The sequence below is a fragment of the Sinohyriopsis cumingii genome, chromosome 10 (genome assembly GCF_028554795.1).
Source record: "Sinohyriopsis cumingii isolate HCF-2022 chromosome 10, ASM2855479v2, whole genome shotgun sequence".
NCBI lineage: Eukaryota > Metazoa > Mollusca > Bivalvia > Unionida > Unionidae > Sinohyriopsis > Sinohyriopsis cumingii.
In genome coordinates this window covers 43,730,831-43,754,415 of record NC_142970.1, presented here as the reverse complement: position 1 = coordinate 43,754,415, position 23,585 = coordinate 43,730,831, and the positions used below count along the sequence as shown (strand labels likewise).

The window sequence follows — 23,585 nt, the reverse complement described above, 5'->3', positions numbered from 1 at the left end:
CTTCCATGAGAAAGGTGTAGAGGCATAAAATAGCGCTTGTATGCGAATGGAATAGTGGCGTCCAATGGCGCTTGCATGAGAAAACAAATTATTAATTTTTGGGAAGGCTTAATTTAGTGTAAAAAAGCGTAATGGTTGGCATGTATGCACTAATGTGTGAGTTCTTGTGATTGTTGAAATTGTCCAAAAATGTTTGAAGTACGTTTTTGTGGCTGGCAATATAGGTTTGTAATTAGAGAGGGAGTGGTAAATTTGACAATACGGTATATTTGGCCGTGTACAATAATGAGTACGAATTGGCCATCACCTTGGGTGTGAAATGATCATCACCTTGGGTACGAAATGACCAATTTCTACTGGGTATGAAACAACTTGAGTACAGATTGACCATAAGCCTATTGGATATCATGTGTTGATTTGTTCATCTCACATGATGGGAAATATAATCACTGCCACCACGACAGAGATTCATATCGTTGCTTACAAGTTAAATATCAGTCAATCCGTGTACTATATTATATTACACAGTACATATACGATTTGCAAATTATAAGCAATGACACCAGCCCCTGTGGTTGTGACATCCGATATGAATTTATCTTTACTTTTTAAGATTAAATCAAGTTGAGAGGTAGCAATAATCCATTGAGCAACATAGAATGTTTACAATCGCTGCCTCAGGCTTGAATCTCATTTTTGGACTTTTTTCCAGCATGAAGAAGATCAAGACATGATATATATATATGTGTGTATATATATATATATATATATATATATATATATATATATATATATATATATATATGTAAACTGTCAAAAGTAAACCACCCTTGAGAAAATGCAAAATTGGCCTTATTACACAGGTGACCTCTTTACAGAGGTTTATCTCATATTCTTCTTACACTATCAGTAAAGTTGTTTAATGTGCATTATTCAATCATAACTGTGTAAACTGTATGTTGTTATATGCCACAATAAGCAGACAGATAAAAAGGCCGTAAGAGTGATTCCTAATGCCACACCCTGTGATATAAATAAGAAGATAAAGTACATGAGGGCATAAGCTTGAGATAATAAATGTTTTGCACATTGATTCATATGAATTTTCTTTATGAAAACAACCATTTCCTTGTAAAGAAATGTTCTGTTTAATTGTACTGATCAGTCTCAGTAGTAATACATACACATTGATTCACATGAACTTTCTTTATGAAAACAACCATTTCCTTGTAAAGCAAAAGTTCAGTTTAATTACACTGATCAGTCTCAGTAGTAATAACTGCACATAGATTCCAATGAATTTTCTTTATTAAAACAATGATTTCCTTGCAAAGTAAAGGTTCAGTTTAATTGCACTGTTCAGTCTCAGTAGTAATAAATACACATTGATTCACATGAATTTTTTACGGAAACAATGATTTCCTTGTAAAGCAAAGGTTCAGTTTAATTGTAATGATCAGTCTCAGTAGTAATAAATACACATTGATTCAAGTGAATTTTCTTTATTAAAACAATGATTTCCTTGTAAAGCAAAAGTTCAGTTTAATTGCACTGATCAGTCTCAGTAGTAATAAATGCACATTAATTCACATGAATTTTCTTTATGAAAACAATCATTTCCTGGTAAAGAAAATGTTCTGTTTAATTGCACTGATCAGTGTCAGTAACATATTGGCAGTGGTCAGTAGCACTCGACTTTACTGATCATTGCCATCTCAGCTCTGTCTGGGTGGGTTTAATTGAGAAAGCTGCCAGCAATTTCCTGATAGTTCTTCCTCCACCATCTATAATGGTCACCATATATATATATATATATATATATATATATATATATATATATATATATATATATATATATATATATATATATATATATATATAGCCTATCTTGCAGAGCAATGTTGCTATTACCTGTTAAGCCACAAAAACAACCAACCAACTCACAGTGAACACCTAATGCAGTGAGAAACCATTATTAGGTTACGTAAATCCAGATGTCTGACTTCAGAAAGCATGTGACCATTATATATGCGACATTTATGAAGGAAATTAGAATGGGGTACATTAATGTGTGTGATTTGGATTTTTAACGTAGTTTAGCAATTTTTCAGTCATATCACTGCTATGTATGCAGTGTGGCAGTTTATAGTGATGTCAAGCACTGGGGCTTAATGTCGCAGGCAAGTAGCATAGTATCCCACCCAGTCACATTATCCTGACACCAGGCCGACCATTCCTAGCACTAACCTCTTAGCGCTGAGCATCAAGCGAGGCAGCTGTATGTACCATTTTTGTAAGTCTTTAGTATGACTCGGCCGGGGATTGAACATACGACCTCCCGCATCCGAGGCGGACGCTGTAACCACTAGGCCATGGGATCGGTCCTACAAACAAATTAGTAAATCCTGATGTCTGACTGCAGAAAGCAGGTGACCATTATATATGTGACAGTCATGAAGGAAATTAGAATGGGGCAAATTAGTATATCCTTTGAGACCAGGTGATATGTTAAAGTGAATAATTGACAAATATTTAGTTCCATATGCTTGTCTTCCTCATTCATGAATGTTGTCTTTAGAATAGACTGTATATATATATATATATATATATATATATATATATATATATATATATATATATATATATATTATGTAGATAAAAGCACAGATATATAACGTTTTCTCTTTTGCAAGATTTTTATAAATTGTCCAGACTTCAACGGCTGATGAAACTGTTGTCTGGACTAGATCAGAAGTCCGATGTCAGCCAGGAACAGGAAGGTCATAGAGACGATATCTACCAAAGGGAACCAACTTCTGAAGACGATATAACTCATAGCAATGATACATCAGCTAGTCCAATACCAGACCAAGAAGTTAAATTAGAATACTCTCGGCCAGCAGAATTGTCCGTTATCAAGGTGGATGGTGGACATGGTGTGGAACATTCAGACCAAACAAAAAGCCCTGTTACTGTTACACTGAGTAAAGCAAAGTCCAGTGAAAAAGACAAGAAGAAGGATGCGGTGATGGAAATAATCAATTTGATAAATGAAAATGCCGACAAACTGAAGAAGGATACAGTGAAATATGCAGCATTGTCAATATGGGATTTTGCAGGGCAATATGCCTTCTATACTACTCATCAAACATTTCTAACGAGTCGTGCACTGTATCTCCTGGTCATAGATCTCAATCAGCAAATCACAGATCTCATAGAAGATGACACATGTTTCCTTGATATAGAGGGGATAAAACCATGTAAAGTTCATGGTAAGTAGAACGCTTTTAGCCTTGAATAACAAACCAAGAGAATGGGAGTGCACAAAGAGCTAGAGAGAAAGGTTTCTCTTGAAGCTTGTATGTACTAAACTAAGACTACTGTAGTTCTAGGGAGCTGATTTGAAAAAACTTTAAAATTACATATTGACACAAGTTTTAAAAAAGGCATAAGAAAGTAAAGGGTATTACTATTTGCACTACATGCATAATGCGAACTGGAACAAATGGCATTGGTTATTGACACTACATGTATAATGCATATTGGAACAAATGGTATTGGTTATTGACACTGCATGCATAATGCATATTGGAGCAAATGGTATTGGTTATTGACACTACATGTATAATGTATACTGGAACAAATGGTATTGGTTATTGACACTGCGTGTATAATGCATATTGGAACAAATGGTATTGGTTATTGACACTACAGGTATAATGCATATTGGAACAAAAGGTATTGGTTATTGACACTACATGTATAATGTGTATTGGAACAAATAATATTGGTTATTGACACTACATGTATAAAGTGCATTGGAACAAATCATATTGGTTATTGACACTACATGTATAATGCGTATTGGAACAAATGATATTGGTTATTGACACTACATGTATAATGCGTATTGGAACAAATGGTATTGGTTATTGACACTACATGTATAATGTATACTGGAACAAATGGTATTGGTTATTGACACTGCATGTATAATGCATATTGGAACAAATGGTATTGGTTATTGACACTACAGGTATAATGCATATTGGAACAAAAGGTATTGGTTATTGACACTACATGTATAATGTGTATTGGAACAAATAATATTGGTTATTGACACTACATGTATAAAGTGCATTGGAACAAATCATATTGGTTATTGACACTACATGTATAATGCGTATTGGAACAAATGATATTGGTTATTGACACTACATGTATAATGCGTATTGGAACAAATGGTATTGGTTATTGACACTACATGTATAATGCATATTGGAACAAATGATATTGGTTATTACACTACATGTATAATGCATATTGGAACAAATGGTATTGGTTATTGACACTACATGTATAATGCATATTGGAACAAATGATATTGGTTATTGACACTACATGTATAATGCATATTGGAACAAATGATATTGGTTATTACACTACATGTATAATGCATATTGGAACAAATGGTATTGGTTATTGACACTACATGTATAATGCATATTGGAACAAATGGTATTGGTTATTGACACTACATGTATAATGTGTATTGGAACAAATGTTATTGGTTATTGACACTACATGTATAATGTGTATTGGAACAAATGGTATTGGTTATTGACACTACATGTATAATGCGTATAGGAACAAATGATATTGGTTATTACACTACATGTATAATGCATATTGGAACAAATGGTATTGGTTATTGATACTACATGTATAATGCATATTGGAACAAATGGTATTGGTTATTAACACTACATGTATAATGTGAACTGGAACAAATGGTATTGGTTATTGATACTACACGTATAATGTGTATTGGAACAAATGGTATTGGTTATTGACACTACATGTATAATGCATATTGGAACAAATGGTATTGGTTATTGACACGACATGTATAATGCGTATTGGAACAAATGGTATTGGTTATTACACTACATGTATAATGAATATTGGAACAAATGGTATTGGTTATTGATACTACATGTATAATGCATATTGGAACAAATGGTATTGGTTATTGATACTACACGTATAATGTGTATTGGAACAAAATGTATTGGTTATTACACTACATGTAAATGCATATTGGAACAAATGGTATTGGTTATTGATACTACATGTATAATGCATATTGGAACAAATGGTATTGGTTATTGACACTACATGTATAATGTGTATTGGAACAAATGGCATTGGTTATTACACTACATGTATAATGCATATTGGAACAAATGATATTGGTTATTACACTACATGTATAATGCGTATAGGAACAAATGGTATTGGTTATTGACACTACATGTATAATGCGTATTGGAACAAATGGTATTGGTTATTGACACTACATGTATAATGCATATTGGAACAAATGATCTTGGTTATTACACTACATGTATAATGCATATTGGAACAAATGTTATTGGTTATTGACACTACATGTATAATGTGTATTGGAACAAATGATATTGGTTATTACACTACATGTATAATGCATATTGGAACAAATGGCATTGGTTATTGACACTACATGTATAATGCATATTGGAACAAATGTTATTGGTTATTACAATACATCTATAATGCATACTGGAACAAATGGTATTGGTTATTACACTACATGTATAATGCATATTGGAACAAATGATATTGGTTATTACACTACATGTATAATGCATATTGGAACAAATGTTATTGGTTATTGACACTACATGTATAATGGATATTGGAACAAATGATATTGGTTATTACACTACATGTATAATGCATATTGGAACAAATGTTATTGGTTATTACACTACATGTATAATGCATATTGGAACAAATGATATTGGTTATTACACTACATGTATAATGGATATTGGAACAAATGATATTGGTTATTGACACTACATGTATAATGCGTATTGGAACAAATGTTATTGGTTATTGACACTACATGTATAATGTGTATTGGAACAAATGGTATTGGTTATTGACACTACATGTATAATGTGTATTGGAACAAATGGTATTGGTTATTGACACTACATGTATAATGCGTATTGGAACAAATGGTATTGGTTATTGACACTACATGTATAATGCATATTGGAACAAATGATATTGGTTATTACACTACATGTATAATGCATATTGGAACAAATGTTATTGGTTATTGACACTACATGTATAATGTGTATTGGAACAAATGATATTGGTTATTACACTACATGTATAATGCATATTGGAACAAATGGTATTGGTTATTGACACTACATGTATAATGCATATTGGAACAAATGTTATTGGTTATTACAATACATCTATAATGCATACTGGAACAAATGGTATTGGTTATTACACTACATGTATAATGCATATTGGAAGAAATGATATTGGTTATTACACTACATGTATAATGCATATTGGAACAAATGTTATTGGTTATTGACACTACATGTATAATGCATATTGGAACAAATGATCTTGGTTATTACACTACATGTATAATGCATATTGGAACAAATGTTATTGGTTATTACACTACATGTATAATGCATATTGGGACAAATGATATTGGTTATTACACTACATATATAATGTGTATTGGAACAAATGATATTGGTTATTACACTACATGTATAATGTATATTGGAACAAATGATATTGGTTATTACACTACATGTATAATGGATATTGGAACAAATGATATTGGTTATTGACACTACATGTATAATGCATATTGGAACAAATGTTATTGGTTATTGACACTACATGTATAATGTGTATTGGAACAAATGGTATTGGTTATTGACACTACATGTATAATGTGTATTGGAACAAATGGTATTGGTTATTGACACTACATGTATAATGCATATTGGAACAAATGCTATTGGTTATTGACACTACATGTATAATGCATTTTGGAACAAACGATATTGGTTATTACACTACATGTATAATGCATATTGGAACAAATGATATTGGTTATTACACTACATGTATAATGCATATTGGAACAAATGTTATTGGTTATTGACACTACATGTATAATGCATATTGGAACAAATGGTATTGGTTATTACACTACATGTATAATGAATATTGGAACAAATGGTATTGGTTATTGATACTACATGTATAATGCATATTGGAACAAATGGTATTGGTTATTGATACTACACGTATAATGTGTATTGGAACAAAATGTATTGGTTATTACACTACATGTATAATGCATATTGGAACAAATGGTATTGGTTATTGATACTACATGTATAATGCATATTGGAACAAATGGTATTGGTTATTGACACTACATGTATAATGTGTATTGGAACAAATGGTATTGGTTATTACACTACATGTATAATGCATATTGGAACAAATGATATTGGTTATTACACTACATGTATAATGCGTATTGGAACAAATGGTATTGGTTATTGACAATACATGTATAATGCGTATTGGAACAAATGGTATTGGTTATTGACACTACATGTATAATGCATATTGGAACAAATTATATTGGTTATTACACTACATGTATAATGCATATTGGAACAAATGTTATTGGTTATTGACACTACATGTATAATGTGTATTGGAACAAATGATATTGGTTATTACACTACATGCATAATGCATATTGGAACAAATGGTATTGGTTATTGACACTACATGTATAATGCATATTGGAACAAATGTTATTGGTTATTACACTACATGTATAATGCATACTGGAACAAATGGTATTGGTTATTACACTACATGTATAATGCATATTGGAACAAATGATATTGGTTATTACACTACATGTATAATGCATATTGGAACAAATGTTATTGGTTATTGACACTACATGTATGATGTGTATTGGAACAAATGGTATTGGTTATTGACACTACATGTATAATGCGTATTGGAACAAATGGTATTGGTTATTGACACTACATGTATAATGCATATTGGAACAAATGATATTGGTTATTACACTACATGTATAATGTGTATTGGAACAAATGATATTGGTTATTACACTACATGTATAATGCATATTGGAACAAATGATATTGGTTATTACACTACATGTATAATGCATATTGGAACAAATGATATTGGTTATTACACTACATGTATAATGCATATTGGAACAAATGTTATTGGTTATTACACTACATGTATAATGCATATTGGAACAAATGTTATTGGTTATTGACACTACATGTATAATGTGTATTGAAACAAATGGTATTGGTTATTGACACTACATGTATAATGCGTATTGGAACAAATGATATTGGTTATTGACACTACATGTATAATGCATATTGGAACAAATGATATTGGTTATTACACTACATGTATAATGCATATTGGAACAAATGTTATTGGTTATTGACACTACATGTATAATGTGTATTGGAACAAATGGTATTGGTTATTGACACTACATGTATAATGCATATTGGAACAAATGGTATTGGTTATTACACTACATGTATAATGCATATTGGAACAAATGTTATTGGTTATTACACTACATGTATAATGCATATTGGAACAAATGGTATTGGTTATTACACTACATGTATAATGCATACTGGAACAAATGGTATTGGTTATTGACACTACATGTATAATGTGTATTGGAACAAATGATATTGGTTATTACACTACATGTATAATGCATATTGGAATAAATGGTATTGGTTATTACACTACATGTATAATGCATATTGGAACAAATGGTATTGGTTATTGACACTACATGTATAATGTGTATTGGAACAAATGTTATTGGTTATTACACTACATGTATAATGCGTATTGGAACAAATGGTATTTTTTATTGATACTGCATGTATAATGTGAACTGGAACAAATGGTATTGGTTATTGATACTGCATGTATAATGTGAACTGGAACAAATGGTATTGGTTATTGATACTACACGTATAATGTGTATTGGAACAAATGGTATTGGTTATTGACACTACATGTATAATGCATATTGGAACAAATGGTATTGGTTATTGATACTGCATGTATAATATGAACTGGAACAAATGGTATTGGTTATTGATACTACACGTATAATGTGTATTGGAACAAATGGTATTGGTTATTGCCACTACATGTATATTGCATATTGGAACAAATGGTATTGGTTATTGACACTACATGTATAATGTGTATTGGAACAAATGGTATTGGTTATTGACACTACACGTATAATGTGTATTGGAACAAAAGGTATTGGTTATTGACAATACATGTATAATGCATATTGGAACAAATGGTATTGGTTATTGACACTACATGTATAATGCTTATTGGAACAAATGGTATTGGTTAGGTTATTGACACTACATGTATAATGCGTATTGGAACAAATGGTATTGGTTATTGACACTACATGTATAATGTGTATTGGAATAAATGGTATTGGTTATTGACACTACATGTATAATGTATATTGGAACAAATGGTATTGGTTATTGACACTACATGTATAATTCATATTGGAACAAATGGTATTGGTTATTGACACTACATGTATATTGCATATTGGAACAAATGGTATAAGTTATTGACACTACATGTATAATGCATATTGGAACAAATGGTATTGGTTATTGACACTACATGTATAATGCATATTGGAACAAATGGTATTGGTTATTGACTCTTCATGTATAATGTGTATTGGAACTAATGGTATTGGTTATTGACACTACATGTATAATGCATATTGGAACAAATGGTATAAGTTATTGACACTACATGTATAATGCATATTGGAACAAATGGTATAAGTTATTGACACTACATGTGTAATGCATATTGGAACAAATGGTATTGGTTATTGACACTACAGGTATAATGCATATTGGAACAAAAGGTATTGGTTATTGACACTACATGTATAATGTGTATTGGAACAAATAATATTGGTTATTGACACTACATGTATAATGTGCATTGGAACAAATCATATTGGTTATTGACACTACATGTATAATGCGTGCTGGAACAAATGATATTGGTTATTGACACTACATGTATAATGCGTATAGGAACAAATGGTATTGGTTATTGACACTACATGTATAATGCATATTGGAACAAATGATATTGGTTATTACACTACATGTATAATGCATATTGGAACAAATGGTATTGGTTATTGACACTACATGTATAATGCATATTGGAACAAATGATATTGGTTATTGACACTACATGTATAATGAATATTGGAACAAATGATATTGGTTATTACACTACATGTATAATGCATATTGGAACAAATGGTATTGGTTATTGACACTACATGTATAATGTGAACTGGAACAAATGGTATTGGTTATTGATACTACACGTATAATGTGTATTGGTACAAATGGTATTGGTTATTGACACTACATGTATAATGCGTATTGGAACAAATGGTATTCGTTATTGACACTACATGTATAATGCGTATTGGAACAAATGGTATTGGTTATAACACTACATGTATAATGTATATTGGAACAAATGGTATTGGTTATTGATACTACATGTATAATGCATATTGGAACAAATGGTATTGGTTATTGATACTACACGTATAATGTGTATTAGAACAAAATGTATTGGTTATTACACTACATGTATAATGCATATTGGAACAAATGGTATTGGTTATTGATACTACATGTATAATGCATATTGGAACACATGGTATTGGTTATTGACACTACATGTATAATGTGTATTGGAACAAATGGTATTGGTTATTACACTACATGTATAATGCATTATGGAACAAATGATATTGGTTATTACACTACATGTATAATGCGTATTGGAACAAATGGTATTGGTTATTGACACTACATGTATAATGCATATTGGAACAAATGGTATTGGTTATTGACACTACATGTATAATGCATATTGGAACAAATGATATTGGTTATTACACTACATGTATAATGCATATTGGAACAAATGTTATTGGTTATTGACACTACATGTATAATGTGTATTGGAACAAATGGTATTGGTTATTGACACTACATGTATAATGCATATTGGAACAAATGGTATTGGTTATTACACTACATGTATAATGCATATTGGAACAAATGTTATTGGTTATTACACTACATGTATAATGCATACTGGAACAAATGGTATTATTTATTACACTACATGTATAATGCATATTGGAACAAATGATATTGGTTATTACACTACATGTATAATGCATATTGGAATAAATGCTATTGGTTATTGACACTACATGTATAATGCGTATTGGAACAAATGGTATTGGTTATTGACACTACATGTATAATGCGTATTGGAACAAATGGTATTGGTTATTGACACTACATGTATAATGCATATTGGAACAAATGATATTGGTTATTACACTACATGTATAATGCATATTGGAACAAATGTTATTGGTTATTGACACTACATGTATAATGTATATTGGAACAAATGGTATTGGTTATTACACTACATGTATAATGCATATTGGAACAAATGGTATTGGTTATTACACTACATGTATAATGCATATTGGAACAAATGTTATTGGTTATTGACACTACATGTATAATGTGTATTGGAACAAATGGTATTGGTTATTGACACTACATGTATAATGCGTATTGGAACAAATGGTATTGGTTATTGACACTACATGTATAATGTATATTGGAACAAATGATATTGGTTATTACACTACATGTATAATGTGTATTGGAACAAATGATATTGGTTATTACACTACATGTATAATGCATATTGGAACAAATGATATTGGTTCTTACACTACATGTATAATGCATATTGGAACAAATGATATTGGTTATTACACTACATGTATAATGCATATTGGAACAAATGGTATTGGTTATTGACACTACATGGATAATGTGTATTGGAACAAATGGTATTGGTTATTGACACTACATGTATAATGCATATAGGAACAAATGATATTGGTTATTACACTACATGTATAATGCATATTGGAACAAATGTTATTGGTTATTACACTACATGTATAATGCATATTGGAACAAATGATATTGGTTATTACACTACATGTATAATGCACATTGGAACAAATGATATTGGTTTTTACACTACATGTATAATGCATATTGGAACAAATGTTATTGGTTATTGACACTACATGTATAATGCGTATTGGAACAAATGGTATTGGTTATTGACACTACATGTATAATGCGTATTGGAACAAATGATATTGGTTATTGACACTACATGTATAATGCATATTGGAACAAATGATATTGGTTATTACACTACATGTATAATGCATATTGGAACAAATGTTATTGGTTATTGACACTACATGTATAATGTGTATTGGAACAAATGGTATTGGTTATTGACACTACATGTATAATGCATATTGGAACAAATGGTATTGGTTATTACACTACATGTATAATGCATATTGGAACAAATGTTATTGGTTATTACACTACATGTATAATGCATATTGGAACAAATGGTATTGGTTATTACACTACATGTATAATGCATACTGGAACAAATGGTATTGGTTATTGACACTACATGTATAATGTGTATTGGAACAAATGATATTGGTTATTACACTACATGTATAATGCATATTGGAATAAATGGTATTGGTTATTACACTACATGTATAATGCATATTGGAACAAATGGTATTGGTTATTGACACTACATGTATAATGTGTATTGGAACAAATGTTATTGGTTATTACACTACATGTATAATGCGTATTGGAACAAATGGTATTTTTTATTGATACTGCATGTATAATGTGAACTGGAACAAATGGTATTGGTTATTGATACTGCATGTATAATGTGAACTGGAACAAATGGTATTGGTTATTGATACTACACGTATAATGTGTATTGGAACAAATGGTATTGGTTATTGACACTACATGTATAAAGCATATTGGAACAAATGGTATTGGTTATTGATACTGCATGTATAATATGAACTGGAACAAATGGTATTGGTTATTGATACTACACGTATAATGTGTATTGGAACAAATGGTATTGGTTATTGCCACTACATGTATATTGCATATTGGAACAAATGGTATTGGTTATTGACACTACATGTATAATGTGTATTGGAACAAATGGTATTGGTTATTGACACTACACGTATAATGTGTATTGGAACAAAAGGTATTGGTTATTGACAATACATGTATAATGCATATTGGAACAAATGGTATTGGTTATTGACACTACATGTATAATGCTTATTGGAACAAATGGTATTGGTTAGGTTATTGACACTACATGTATAATGCGTATTGGAACAAATGGTATTGGTTATTGACACTACATGTATAATGTGTATTGGAATAAATGGTATTGGTTATTGACACTACATGTATAATGTATATTGGAACAAATGGTATTGGTTATTGACACTACATGTATAATTCATATTGGAACAAATGGTATTGGTTATTGACACTACATGTATATTGCATATTGGAACAAATGGTATAAGTTATTGACACTACATGTATAATGCATATTGGAACAAATGGTATTGGTTATTGACACTACATGTATAATGCATATTGGAACAAATGGTATTGGTTATTGACACTTCATGTATAATGTGTATTGGAACTAATGGTATTGGTTATTGACACTACATGTATAATGCATATTGGAACAAATGGTATAAGTTATTGACACTACATGTATAATGCATATTGGAACAAATGGTATAAGTTATTGACACTACATGTGTAATGCATATTGGAACAAATGGTATTGGTTATTGACACTACAGGTATAATGCATATTGGAACAAAAGGTATTGGTTATTGACACTACATGTATAATGTGTATTGGAACAAATAATATTGTTTATTGACACTACATGTATAATGTGCATTGGAACAAATCATATTGGTTATTGACACTACATGTATAATGCGTATTGGAACAAATGATATTGGTTATTGACACTACATGTATAATGCGTATTGGAACAAATGGTATTGGTTATTGACACTACATGTATAATGCATATTGGAACAAATGATATTGGTTATTACACTACATGTATAATGCATATTGGAACAAATGGTATTGGTTATTGACACTACATGTATAATGCATATTGGAACAAATGATATTGGTTATTGACACTACATGTATATGAATATTGGAACAAATGATATTGGTTATTACACTACATGTATAATGCATATTGGAACAAATGGTATTGGTTATTGACACTACATGTATAATGTGAACTGGAACAAATGGTATTGGTTATTGATACTACACGTATAATGTGTATTGGTACAAATGGTATTGGTTATTGACACTACATGTATAATGCGTATTGGAACAAATGGTATTCGTTATTGACACTACATGTATAATGCGTATTGGAACAAATGGTATTGGTTATAACACTACATGTATAATGTATATTGGAACAAATGGTATTGGTTATTGATACTACATGTATAATGCATATTGGAACAAATGGTATTGGTTATTGATACTACACGTATAATGTGTATTAGAACAAAATGTATTGGTTATTACACTACATGTATAATGCATATTGGAACAAATGGTATTGGTTATTGATACTACATGTATAATGCATATTGGAACACATGGTATTGGTTATTGACACTACATGTATAATGTGTATTGGAACAAATGGTATTGGTTATTACACTACATGTATAATGCATTATGGAACAAATGATATTGGTTATTACACTACATGTATAATGCGTATTGGAACAAATGGTATTGGTTATTGACACTACATGTATAATGCATATTGGAACAAATGGTATTGGTTATTGACACTACATGTATAATGCATATTGGAACAAATGATATTGGTTATTACACTACATGTATAATGCATATTGGAACAAATGTTATTGGTTATTGACACTACATGTATAATGTGTATTGGAACAAATGGTATTGGTTATTGACACTACATGTATAATGCATATTGGAACAAATGGTATTGGTTATTACACTACATGTATAATGCATATTGGAACAAATGTTATTGGTTATTACACTACATGTATAATGCATACTGGAACAAATGGTATTATTTATTACACTACATGTATAATGCATATTGGAACAAATGATATTGGTTATTACACTACATGTATAATGCATATTGGAATAAATGCTATTGGTTATTGACACTACATGTATAATGCGTATTGGAACAAATGGTATTGGTTATTGACACTACATGTATAATGCGTATTGGAACAAATGGTATTGGTTATTGACACTACATGTATAATGCATATTGGAACAAATGATATTGGTTATTACACTACATGTATAATGCATATTGGAACAAATGTTATTGGTTATTGACACTACATGTATAATGTATATTGGAACAAATGGTATTGGTTATTACACTACATGTATAATGCATATTGGAACAAATGTTATTGGTTATTGACACTACATGTATAATGTGTATTGGAACAAATGGTATTGGTTATTGACACTACATGTATAATGCGTATTGGAACAAATGGTATTGGTTATTGACACTACATGTATAATGTATATTGGAACAAATGATATTGGTTATTACACTACATGTATAATGTGTATTGGAACAAATGATATTGGTTATTACACTACATGTATAATGCATATTGGAACAAATGATATTGGTTCTTACACTACATGTATAATGCATATTGGAACAAATGATATTGGTTATTACACTACATGTATAATGCATATTGGAACAAATGGTATTGGTTATTGACACTACATGTATAATGTGTATTGGAACAAATGGTATTGGTTATTGACACTACATGTATAATGCATATAGGAACAAATGATATTGGTTATTACACTACATGTATAATGCATATTGGAACAAATGTTATTGGTTATTACACTACATGTATAATGCATATTGGAACAAATGATATTGGTTATTACACTACATGTATAATGCACATTGGAACAAATGATATTGGTTTTTACACTACATGTATAATGCATATTGGAACAATTGTTATTGGTTATTGACACTACATGTATAATGCGTATTGGAACAAATGGTATTGGTTATTGACACTACATGTATAATGCGTATTGGAACAAATGGTATTGGTTATTTACACTACATGTATAATGCATATTGGAACAAATGATATTGGTTATTACACTACATGTATAATGCATATTGGAACAAATGTTATTGGTTATTGACACTACATGTATAATGTGTATTGGAACAAATGGTATTGGTTATTGACACTACATGTATAATGCATATTGGAACAAATGGTATTGGTTATTACACTACATGTATAATGCTTATTGGAACAAATGGTATTGGTTATTGACACTACATATATAATGCATATCGGAACAAATGATATTGGTTATTGACACTACATGTATAATGTATATTGGAACAAATAGTATTAGTTATTGACACAACATGTATAATGCATATTGGAACAAATGGTATTGGTTATTACACTACATGTATAATGCATACTGGAACAAATGGTATTGGTTATTGACACTACATGTATAATGTGTATTGGAACAAATGATATTGGTTATTACACTACATGTATAATGCATATTGGAACAAATGGTATTGGTTTTTGCACTACATGTATAATGCATATTGGAACAAATGGTATTGGTCATTGACACTACATGTATAATGTGTATTGGAACAAATGTTATTGGTTATTACACTACATGTATAATGCGTATTGGAACAAATGGTATTGGTTATTGATACTGCATGTATAATGTGAACTGGAACAAATGGTATTGGTTATTGATACTACACGTATAATGTGTATTGGAACAAATGGTATTGGTTATTGACACTACATGTATAATGCATATTGGAACAAATGGTATTGGTTATTGATACTGCATGTATAATATGAACTGGAACAAATGGTATTGGTTATTGATACTACACGTATATTGTGTATTGGAACAAATGGTATTGGTTATTGACACTACATGTATATTGCATATTGGAACAAATGGTATTGGTTATTGACACTACATGTATAATGTGTATTGGAACAAATGGTATTGGTTATTGACACTACACGTATAATGTGTATTGGAACAAAAGGTATTGGTTATTGACAATACATGTATAATGCATATTGGAACAAATGGTATTGGTTATTGACACTACATGTATAATGCTTATTGGAACAAATGGTATTGGTTAGGTTATTGACACTACATGTATAATGCGTATTGGAACAAATGGTATTGGTTATTGACACTACATGTATAATGCATATTGGAACAAATGTTATTGGTTATTGATACTACATGTATAATGCATATTGGAACAAATGGTATTGGTTATTGATACTGCATGTATAATGTGAACTGGAACAAATGGTATTGGTTATTGATACTACACGTATAATGTGTATTGGAACAAATGGTATTGGTTATTGACACTACATGTATACTTCATATTGGAACAAATGGTATTGGTTATTGACACTACATTTATAATGTGTATTGGAACAAATGGTATTGGTTATTGACACTACACGTATAATGTGTATTGGAACAAAAGGTATTGGTTATTGACAATACATGTATAATGTATATTGGAACAAATGGTATTGGTTATTGACACTACATGTATAATGCTTATTGGAACAAATGGTATTGGTTAGGTTATTGACACTACATGTATAATGCGTATTGGAACAAATGGTATTGGTTATTGACACTACATGTATAATGCATATTGGAACAAATGGTATTGGTTATTGACACTACATGTATAATGTGTATTGGAATAAATGGTATTGGTTATTGACACTACATGTATAATGTATATTGGAACAAATGGTATTGGTTATTGACACTACATGTATAATTCATATTGGAACAAATGGTATTGGTTATTGACACTACATGTATATTGCATATTGGAACAAATGGTATAAGTTATTGACACTACATGTATAATGCATATTGGAACAAATGGTATTTGTTATTGACAGTACATGTAAAATGCATATTGGAACAAATGGTATTGGTTATTGACACTTCATGTATAATGTGTATTGGAACTAATGGTATTGGTTATTGACACTACATGTATAATGCATATTGGAACAAATGGTATAAGTTATTGACACTACATGTGTAATGCATATTGGAACAAATGGTATTGGTTATTGACACTACATGTATAATGCATATTGGAACAAATGGTATTGGTTATTGACACTTCATGTATAATGTGTATTGGAACTAATGGTATTGGTTATTGACACTACATGTATAATGCATATTGGAACAAATGGTATAAGTTATTGACACTACATGTATAATGCATATTGGAACAAATGGTATAAGTTATTGACACTACATGTGTAATGCATATTTTAATAAATGGTATTGGTTATTGACACTACATGTATAATGCATATTGGAACAAATGGTATTGGTTATTGACACTACATGTGTAATGCATATTGTTACAAATGGTATTGGTTATTGATACTTCATGTATAATGTGTATTGGAACAAATGGTATTGGTTATTGACACTACATGTATAATATGTATTGGAATAAATGGTATTGGTTATTGACACTACATGTATAATGTATATTGGAACAAATGGTATTGGTTATTGACACTACATGTATAATTCATATTGGAACAAATGGTATTGGTTATTGACACTACATGTATATTGCATATTGGAACAAATGATATTGGTTATTGACACTACATGTATAATGCATATTGGAACAAATGATATTGGTAATTGAATCTACATGTATAATGCATACTGGAACAAATGGTATTGGTTATTGACACTACACGTATAATGTGTATTGGAACAAATGTTATTGGTTATTGACACTACATGTATAATGCATATTGGAACAAAATGTATTGGTTATTGACACTACATGTATAATGCATATTGGAACAAATGGTATTGGTTATTGACACTACATGTATAATGCATATTGGAACAAATGGTATTGGTTATTGACACTACATGCATAATGTGTATTGAAACAAATGGTATTGGTTATTGACACTACATGTGTAATGCATATTGGAACAAATGGTATTGGTTATTGATACTTCATGTATAATGTGTATTGGAACAAATGTTATTGGTTATTGACACTACATGTATAATGCATACTGGAACAAATGGTATTGGTTATTGACACTACACGTATAATGTGTATTGGAACAAATGTTATTGGTTATTGACACTACATGTATAATGCATATTGGAACAAAATGTATTAGTTATTGACACTACATGTATAATGCATATTGGAACAAATGTTATTGGTTATTGATACTACATGTATAATGCATATTGGAACAAATGGTATTGGTTATTGACACTACATGTATAATGTGTATTGGAACAAATGGTATTGGTTATTGACACTACATGCATAATGTGTATTGGAACAAATGGTATTGGTTATTGATACTACATGTATAATACATATTGGAACAAATGGTATTGCTTATTGACACTACATGTATAATGTCTATTGGAACAAATGGTATTGGTGATTGACACTACATGTATAATGTCTATTGGAACAAATGGTATTGGTTATTGACACTACATGTATAATGGATATTGGAACAAATGGTATTGGTGATTCACACTACATGTATAATGCATACTGGAATAAAGAATAGTGTTGTTTGAAATAAATGTATCATGTATACTGGAATAAACTATTTTTGCTCAATGTATATTGTGTATTCAAATAAAGGATATTGTCATTTTACATGAAATGTTAATGTGTATTGGGATAAAGGATGTTGGTTATTTACTTTAAATGTGGAAATCATATCAAAATAGTTCAAAAACTGATTATATCTTTGATCAGAATATATTTACTTTGTATGTTCTAAGCTGTCAGATATTTGGTATAACACGTACAAGTTGTAAAATATAACATGTATTAATGGAGGACCATAATGAAATTAATCTAGAAATGAAAATTATGATTTGTTTATTTATTTATTCACAGTTGTATAGTAAGTAGTTTCTGTTTTCTTCAGACCTGGTTGAGATTTGGATGAACTCAATACACACCTGTGCACCATCACTTCAAGCCAACATTCCTCATGTGATTCTGGTTGGCACACATGTGGATAAGCTTTCAGAGGTGAATTAAATTAGAATTTAATTCTTAAAGTTGATTTACTTAAAGTTGGTATACACAACTTTGCCTATTGCATATTTTCCTCTTTTGTCTTATATTTGAGGACATGAAGATGAGAGTGTGGAAAGATTTATTGAAAGTAATAAAAATTGAATTGATAAGATTTCCATTTTGTTAATGTCCATAGAGACAGCATCAAGTCAAGACCCACCATGTCCGATCTTAAAACAGTTTCTGAAATGAAAATTGGACAATTAATCAGGCTTCAAAATCCATTGACCATTATGATCCACATGGACACCCATTCATGTCTTAAAATGTCTTTATCATTACAATCAGTATGGACACATCATCAGGCTTTAAAATCCCGGATTAATTATGAACAACATAGACACCCATTCAGGTCTTAAAATGTCTTTATCATTACGATCAATATGGACACATCATCAGGCTTTAACATACTGATTCATTATGATCACTATGGACAAATATTTAGTTCCATATCTTTGTCTTCCTCATTCATGAATGTTGTCTCTAGAATAGACTTGAATACTAGTTTCATTTATTTGAGGAACGAACTGTCAGTCATCGTAACATACTAAGACTAAGTAACACCAGAACACCTGATTAGTAGGTGTGGATTTTTTTAATGGACATCAACCCAGATTAGTATTATTATATCTTCTTACCAGAGTTTTGAAGTAGGCTTTGCATCCTGTCAAGTGTGTTTGAGATCATGTTGCTCATTAGACAGCATTAACAAACATGGACAATTTATATTATATAGAGAGTTTGAACATTGTTGAGGTTCACGGTCCCAAGCTTTTTACAAAATACTATTGGACTTGCTTGTTTTCAAGGAATGAATATGATAGACTTCTGAAAAACAGTTTTAAAGGGGTTTCAAAGAGACATTTGGTCTTGACAAGACAATATCATTTGACCATGACCATTGATTAGGAGATTTTCAGGGAGAAATATTAAAATTAAAATGAAAATGAAGCTCAACATAACAGTATTCATTACTTGTAGAAATGTATTATTTAGTACTGAATTACTGAATTCCTATATTTAAATAAATAATTATAAAAAAGGGTAAATAATGAAATAATACAATAATTTACATGTATTGTCTATGGAGACAGGTGGTTTAAATATGGAGGTGATAGCTATATTTAGGATAGATTGAAAGAGAAATGCAGGCATATCTGGAGGGAAAGACGATTAAATGTAAACAGTCTGATAGAGAAGTATACAATAGATAGATTGATACACAGAATGTCATGTTGCTGATAAATAAGCAGCATTGGTTATAAGTATGCTTGATTTAGAATGCAAATGACACTCACAAAACTGCATGCATGTAACATGACCACAGTTTAATTCATTTTATTGACAGAAATCTCGAAAAGATGTCATTGAAAAGTACTTTAAGGACCTCCGCTACATTTTGAAAGACAAGCCGACAGTATGCCACCTGATGGATGATATTGCCATTGATAACACCCATAATGATCCTATGCTGGAAACACTGAAAAGAAGAATTTTTGAATTAGCATCAGAACAGTCGCATTGGGGAGAGGAAAAATCAGCCCGCTGGATTCCCGTGGAACAAGCAATCATGATGCTAAAAGATTCTGGTGTGAAGGTAAAGCTAACAGGAAAACGTATGACATTTATTCACCTTCCAAAACTTAAAACATTTATTGACCTTCCAAAAGGCAACGCATTAGCATACAACTTATCTATTCATCCATATTTTGCATTTCTCATTTCTGTAATAAATGTATAACTTTGCTTTACATGATCTACTTGTTCCGAATTTAGTCGATGTCGTGTACTTGGGGTAAAGAAGAATTCTATTGTTTGTAAGATCAGAGACTCTGCAGGTGAAAAATAAAAATAGTTTATGTGCAAACACGCCATTTTTCAACCATATACCTTCACCAGAGATTGTAGATGGCTTACTCTTTTGGTAAGGTTTAATTCTACTGTTATTGGAGCTTAAGGGCTAAAGGTCATGGTGACTGTAAGTGGAAGAAATAAGGCTTTTGCATAATAACGTGATTTTGGAGGTAAAAGGTTAAAGGCCATGGTCTTTGTGGCTGGAAAAAGAATAAAAAATTTTGCATAATAACTTCAATTTGGGGGTAAAAGGTTAAAGGTCATAGTCTTTGTGGCTGGAAGAAGAAGAAAGATTTTTGCATAATAACTTGAATTTTGGACCATGCATCTTGACCAAAATTTGTGTACTTGAAGTTTTGGAGAGAACTATTGATTTTGGCACAAATGGTCAAAGGTCAAGGCTATTGTGACTTGACGAACAAATGGAACTTTATGTTCAAGATCAAATTCCTTGATAATATAATGTGCATGGCTTGCACGTGAGTAACTTTTATATTCTGGGGTATAAAGTTCAAAGGCCAAGTCATGTAGGTCTAATACCAAGTCATGTAAATCTAATACCAAGTCATGTAAATTTAATACCAAGTAATGGTGAGTCTAATACCAAGTTATGTAAGTCTTGTACCAAGTCAAGATGAGTCTGATACTAAGTTATGTAAGTCTGATAGCAAGTCAAGATAAGTATAGTACCAAGTCATGTAAGTCTAATACCAAGTCATGTGAGTCTAATACCTAGTCATATAAGTCATGTACCAAGTCAAGATAAGTCTGATAGCAAGTAAGGTAAAGTCTTAATACAAAGTCATGGTGAGTCTTGTACCAAATCAAGGTAAGTTCAATACCAAGTCATATAAGTATAAAACCAAGTCATGTAACTCTTGTACCAAGTCAAGGTAAGCCTAATACCAAGTCATGGAAAGTCCAACACCAAGTCATGTAAGTCTTGCACCAAGTCAAGTAAGACTAATACCAAGTCATGTAAGTCTAATAACAAGTTATGTAAGTCTAATACCAAGTCATATGAATCTAATACCAAGCCATGGCAAGTCTAATACCAAGTCATGTAAGTCTTGTGTCAAATCAAGGTAAATCTAATACCAAGTCATGTAAGTTTAAAACCAAGTTATGTAAGTCTAATACCAAGTTATGAAAGTCTAATACCAAGTCATGGCAAGTCTAAAACCAAGTCATATCAATCTAATACCAAGTCATGGCAAGTCTGATACCAAGTCATGTAAGTCATGTAAGTCTTGTACCAAGTCAAGGTAAGTCTAATACCAAATTATGTAAGTCTTTTACCAATTAAAGATAAGTCTAATACCAAGTCATGTAAGTCTAATACCAAGTCGTTTAACTTTTGTACCAAGTCAAGATAAATCTATTACCAAGTTATGTAAGTCTATTG

The 23,585-nt window shown here is 30.7% G+C and overlaps 1 protein-coding gene across 2 annotated transcripts in view; it reads left to right on the top strand.

The window, feature by feature from the left end:
• Positions 1 to 23,585, top strand: part of LOC149789947 (uncharacterized) — a 101,649-nt gene that overhangs the window by 49,409 nt on the left and 28,655 nt on the right. The window contains exons 4-6 of one of the 2 annotated variants that reach the window (XM_089973382.1): positions 2,713 to 3,272; positions 20,172 to 20,278; positions 21,675 to 21,923. In XM_089973382.1, coding sequence (XP_089829508.1) covers positions 2,726 to 3,272; positions 20,172 to 20,278; positions 21,675 to 21,923 — 903 coding nt within the window. In that variant the 5' untranslated portion in view covers positions 2,713 to 2,725. Of the gene's footprint in view, positions 1 to 2,693; positions 3,273 to 20,171; positions 20,279 to 21,674; positions 21,924 to 23,585 lie in introns of both variants that reach the window. The other variant, XM_089973381.1, reaches the window with a different exon arrangement.